The 5,000-nt window shown below is 47.7% G+C and overlaps 2 protein-coding genes across 2 annotated transcripts in view; one reads left to right on the forward strand and one right to left on the reverse strand.

Moving 5' to 3' along the window:
• The window catches only part of LOC115571558 (TATA-box-binding protein-like), a 4,592-nt gene extending 714 nt beyond the window's left edge, over positions 1-3,878 (forward strand). The window contains exons 2-8 of the mRNA XM_030401004.1: positions 102-342; positions 417-555; positions 702-792; positions 1,919-2,010; positions 2,090-2,248; positions 3,274-3,365; positions 3,744-3,878. Of these exons, the coding sequence (XP_030256864.1) occupies positions 102-342; positions 417-555; positions 702-792; positions 1,919-2,010; positions 2,090-2,248; positions 3,274-3,365; positions 3,744-3,817 (888 nt within the window). The 3' untranslated portion in view covers positions 3,818-3,878. The remainder of the gene's footprint in view (positions 1-101; positions 343-416; positions 556-701; positions 793-1,918; positions 2,011-2,089; positions 2,249-3,273; positions 3,366-3,743) is intronic.
• Positions 3,879-4,208: 330 nt separating this feature from the next.
• The window catches only part of LOC115571645 (nuclear factor 7, brain-like), a 3,280-nt gene continuing 2,488 nt past the window's right edge, over positions 4,209-5,000 (reverse strand). Inside the window, exons 3-4 of the mRNA XM_030401138.1 lie at positions 4,665-5,000; positions 4,209-4,621 (exon numbers count right to left, since the gene is read on the reverse strand). The exon at positions 4,665-5,000 is cut by the window's right edge and continues 265 nt beyond it. Of these exons, the coding sequence (XP_030256998.1) occupies positions 4,440-4,621; positions 4,665-5,000 (518 nt within the window). The 3' untranslated portion in view covers positions 4,209-4,439. The remainder of the gene's footprint in view (positions 4,622-4,664) is intronic.

A 5,000-nucleotide genomic window follows, 5' to 3' on the forward strand; every position in this document is an offset into this window, starting at 1 on the left:
TCCACAGGACGAAGGCACAGCTGGTTATTTCTCAGGGTGTATTGATTGTTGTATTGATGATGACTGATTTGCTGTAATCACTCAGTTGTGTCTCGCTGCAGGTCTCGTCCTCCAAGACAGAGCAGAAGGAGGTGAAGGAAGAGCAGAAGGAGGTGAAGGAAGAGCAGAAGGAGGTGAAGGAAGAGCAGAAGGAGGTGAAGGAAGAGCAGAAGGAGGTGAAGGAAGAGCAGAAGGAGGTGAAAGAAGAGCAGAAGGAGGTGAAGGAAGAGTTGCACGACAAGCTGTATTTCAGCGCACTGCCCGATGAGCTCCTCCTGTACGAGGAGGAAGCAGACATGACAGGTGCTGATCCACAAACTGTGTGTCTGAGCTGGAACGTGAGCAGAATGACAGCAGAACTGTTGTTGTGTTTCCAGGCGACAGCAGCAGTCTGGACTACAACTCCCAGAATGCAACAGCAGCAGCCCTAGGCGCTTCATCGATGCCGGAGCAGGAAGCCTCCTCCGTCCCTCGGCCCACGTCAGAGATGCCTGCGACCGAGCGACCACAGATACTGTAGGCTGGATTCAGCAGCTGTTCTGGAGCTTTCAGTGCCGTTACACTGTCTTCTTCAGCAGAGACTCAACTACAGCTTCAGCCTCCCGTCTGAACCTGTAGTCCTCAGTGCTGTAGTCAAGTGTTTGTGTGTTGTGTGTGTGCAGGAATGTGACGTCGACCATGAGTCTGGGCTGCTGTCTGGACCTGGACTTCATTGCTCGCAGAGCGTGGAATGTAGAGTACAAACCAAACAAGGTACTAAAACCTGAAACAGGACCCAGAAAACAGACTCTGAATCTACTTAATGAGGTCGTTTACAGCACGTTATAAAACTCTCTGGGATGGAGGGAAATAGTTTCACCTGCAGCGTCTGCTGATGTTTCTGCAGCATCGTCAACAGCAGTTGAAGGATGAAGATGTGGTTTCATACAGTTCCTGCTACACAATTACTATAAACTGATCAATGTACATGTTGTAAAGTCAGAGGTAGAATAGTTTGTAACTAAAGTGGGTCTGTAAAGTGGACGGCCTCATTTAGTTACTTTAAAAGACTCTTAAACGCTCTGAAATTCAAACATGGGGATTTACTGATGTAGTTTATGAGGCAGAGCAGAACCTGGAAATCTCTTGACACACCTTAGCCTAGCGTTAGCCTGCAGCTAGCTTAGGGTTAGCCTGGAGCTAGCTTAGGGTTAGCCTGCAGCTAGCTTAGGGTTAGCCTTCAGCTAGCTTAGGGTTAGCCTGGAGCTAGCTTAGCGTTAGACTGCAGCGTCACTTCCAGACTCTTCTCCTGTGTGATGAAGACGATCAGCTGACTGGTACCTGAGGAAACTCTGACAGCTCGGACATGTTGGAGGATTTTCTTTTTCAGAGATCCTTTATTGATTTGTTTGTGAAGAGGGATCACTCTGCCCTGCTGAAAAAAACAGCATAGACCAGCACGATGAAGCTGGTCCACCAGCAAGGTCCCATTAATTATGCTGGCCTACCAGCATAGTCTTGCTGGTGATGTTGCTGAGGAAGCTGGTCACCAGCATACCAGCACCAAAACACAACATATGCTGGTCTATGTTGGTTTTTCCAGCAGGGAGTGCCTAAAAAAAGGTTTGAACCAAAAGAAAGAATTGAGTATTGACCTCAGAATCTCCACACAGCCATAGTCCTAGCCCTGGGTTTCTTTAAAAACATATATATATATATATATATATATATGTATATATATATATATATATATATATATATATAAGTATTACCTCTGGATGTTTAGGGAACAACAAAAAGAGTAAACCTGTCTTACAGTCCAGGATGAAGCAAACTGCCATCTAGAAATCAACCTGCACAGCAGCCGGTTGTTCTTCAGTCTCTGCTTCCTGTGTTCCAGTTCTTCAAGGGGCTCGTCATGAGGATCCGTGAGCCGCAGACCACAGCAGTCATCTTCAAATCTGGGAAAATTATGTGTACAGGCCCCAAGAGGTCTGTCTGGACTCATCTTCATTCACAGTGGTTCTGTTTTCTGGACTGTCATTGAACCCTCTGCCTCTTCTTTGTGCAGCGTGCAGCAGGCGAGGCTGGGGGCCAGGAAGTGCGCCAGAAAAGTGCAGAAGCTGGGCTTCCCCGTCCGCCCTTTGAACTTTAAGATCCAGACTATGACGGCCAGATGGAAAATCTTCCCACTCAACCTGGAACGGTTCAGCCAGCATCAAAAATGCAGGTCAGGAGGCTGCTGTCATCTGAGCCACCGAATACTGATGAGTCCTCAACGTCTGCTTTCACACTGTGCTTAGCCCCAGGCTAAAGGAGCTGTTAGCCTCAGGCTAAGGGAGCTGTTAGCCCCAGGCTAAAGGAGCTGTTAGCCCCAGGCTAAGGGAGCTGTTAGCCCCGGGCTAAAGGAGCTGTTAGCCCCGGGCTAAGGGAGCTGTTAGCCCCGGGCTAAGGCAGCTGTTAGCCCCGGGCTAAGGCAGCTGTTAGCCCCGGGCTAAGGGAGCTGTTAGCCTCGGGCTAAAGGAGCTGTTAGCCCCAGGCTAAGGGAGCTGTTAGCCCCAGACTAAAGGAGCTGTTAGCCCCAGGCTAAGGGAGCTGTTAGCCCCAGGCTAAGGGAGCTGTTAGCCCCAGACTAAAGGAGCTGTTAGCCCCAGGCTAAGGGAGCTGTTAGCCCCGGGCTAAAGGAGCTGTTAGCCCCGGGCTAAGGGAGCTGTTAGCCCCGGGCTAAGGCAGCTGTTAGCCCCGGGCTAAGGCAACTGTTAGCCCCAGGCTAAGGGAGCTGTTAGCCCCGGGCTAAAGGAGCTGTTAGCCCCGGGCTAAGGGAGCTGTTAGCCCCGGGCTAAGGCAGCTGTTAGCCCCGGGCTAAGGCAACTGTTAGCCCCGGGCTAAGGGAGCTGTTAGCCCCGGGCTAAGGGAGCTGTTAGCCGTGGGCTAAGGCAGCTGTTAGCCCCGGGCTAAGGCAACTGTTAGCCCCGGGCTAAGGCAACAGTTAGCCCCGGGCTAAGGCAACTGTTAGCCCCGGGCTAAGGGAGCTTTTAGCCCCGGGCTAAAGGAGCTGTTAGCCCCGGGCTAAGGGAGCTGTTAGCCCCGAGCTAAGGTAGCTGTTAGCCCTGACTTTGTGGGGTTATGTGAGAGCTAACAAACGAAGGAGTAGTTAGAATTAACAAGCTAATGACCAATCAAGCTAATTTGTGTTGACAACCGCTGTGTACTGCAGGACACTGACTCAGCATCTGTGTGTTTCCAACTCCACAGTTATAATCCAGAGCTGTTTCCTGGTCTCATCTATGAAGTGTCGCCAGGCATCACTGCGAACATCTTTTCATCTGGGACCATTTGTTTGTGTGGTAATGAATCTGTTCACACGTCACAGTTCATTAACCGTGTGACCACATGAAGCTCTGGGGATCTGGTTCTGTGGATCCTTTATGATGTTCTGGTAGTCACAGACGAGGTTCTGGGCTCTTTAAGGGGTTCTAAAAGTTGTCTAACGGTCTAATGGTACCTGAGGAGGTTCTAGGTGTAACCAGGTCCTCTGGAAGGTGATGTAGTTCAGAGTTTTTTATGTGGATGAATCAGAATCACCTCCCATCTTCATTAAACATCTTCTCTTCTATTACTGCATCACCTGTTTCTTACATTTCTGGACTAGTAGAACCTTTGTTAACTTCATTGTGAAAGTCTAAAGTGTAATTTTAATTTTGAAGTGTTGTGTTAAATTCCAGGAGTGAAACAGGAAGCTCAGATCTATGAGGTGTTCGATACCATCTATCCGATCCTGACCTGCTTCAGGATCTAGTGGAGACACAGGAGGCTTCATCCAAAGACTGGTGTTCAGAAATAAACTGATATTTATGTGATCCTGTGAAAAGTTTCTGTAAAATGACAAGTGGAGAAAAAGTGATGTTAAGTATTTATTGATTAACAGACGGTCACAGAACACAGATCATCAGATGTCTCATTAACAGAACCAGACTGACAGCAGGAATCATCTCATGTCAAGAAACACAACAAACATTTTGGTGATTTTATGTGAAAACATTTTATACATTTAAACATTTCAGCATTTCAGAATCGAGTTACTTGGGTTTCAGTTCTGATCGTCAGCTCAAACATGAAGTTCCTGATTGTTTCTCTGGATCCATAAAGTTTCTGCTGCTTTTCACGGCTCCACACACACACACACACACACACACACACACACACACACACACACACACACACACACGGCTAAATCATCAAGTGTGTCAATGACTCAGTGTTGATCAAAACAAACCAAACATAACGATCAGAAATCATTTAACACATGAGAAATGTAAATCACAACAGAGAGAAAAAGAATCAAACAATGAGTGAATCATTTATAAAGATGTGAGATAACACCATGAATATAATGATCGTCTACCTGCTCTGTTCCACCGTCACACGCACACCTTCACTGGTAACAGCTTCACTTCAGCATCAGTGTTAATGAATGGAAACATCCTCTCAGTGAAAGTGTGTGTGAAGGTGTGCAGGTGTGTGTTAGTATCAGGATCAGAGAACGACAGCTTCCCTCTGGTCCAGTCCAGAATCACTCTGATCCTCTGGAGCTTCTTCTGAACTTTGAGTATCTGGAGCTGATGGTGACTGTGTTGAGTATTTACCTTCATCTAAATCTATTCCCCAAATATCAGACAGTGTGGGTTTCTTCCTCTGTGCAGACTCCTCCATCACACCCAGTAACCAGAGTGTACTGTCTCCAACCTCGACGTCCCAGCTGTGAGTCCCTGAGTTAAAGCCCTCTGACCCCAGGACAGACCTGTAATAATCAAACCTCTCTGGATTATCAGGAAGCTTCTGTCTCTCTCCTACAGTCACACTGCTCAGATCTTCAGACAGGATGAGTTCTGGATGAGCAGTGTTTGGGTCCAGAACCACAGGAGTGTAGGAGACCATGTCCTTCATCTTGTTCCAGATGTTGAAGCTCAGGTTGCCCAGGT

This window comes from Sparus aurata, chromosome 20 (genome assembly GCF_900880675.1).
Source record: "Sparus aurata chromosome 20, fSpaAur1.1, whole genome shotgun sequence".
NCBI classification, from domain to species: Eukaryota; Metazoa; Chordata; class Actinopteri; order Spariformes; family Sparidae; genus Sparus; species Sparus aurata.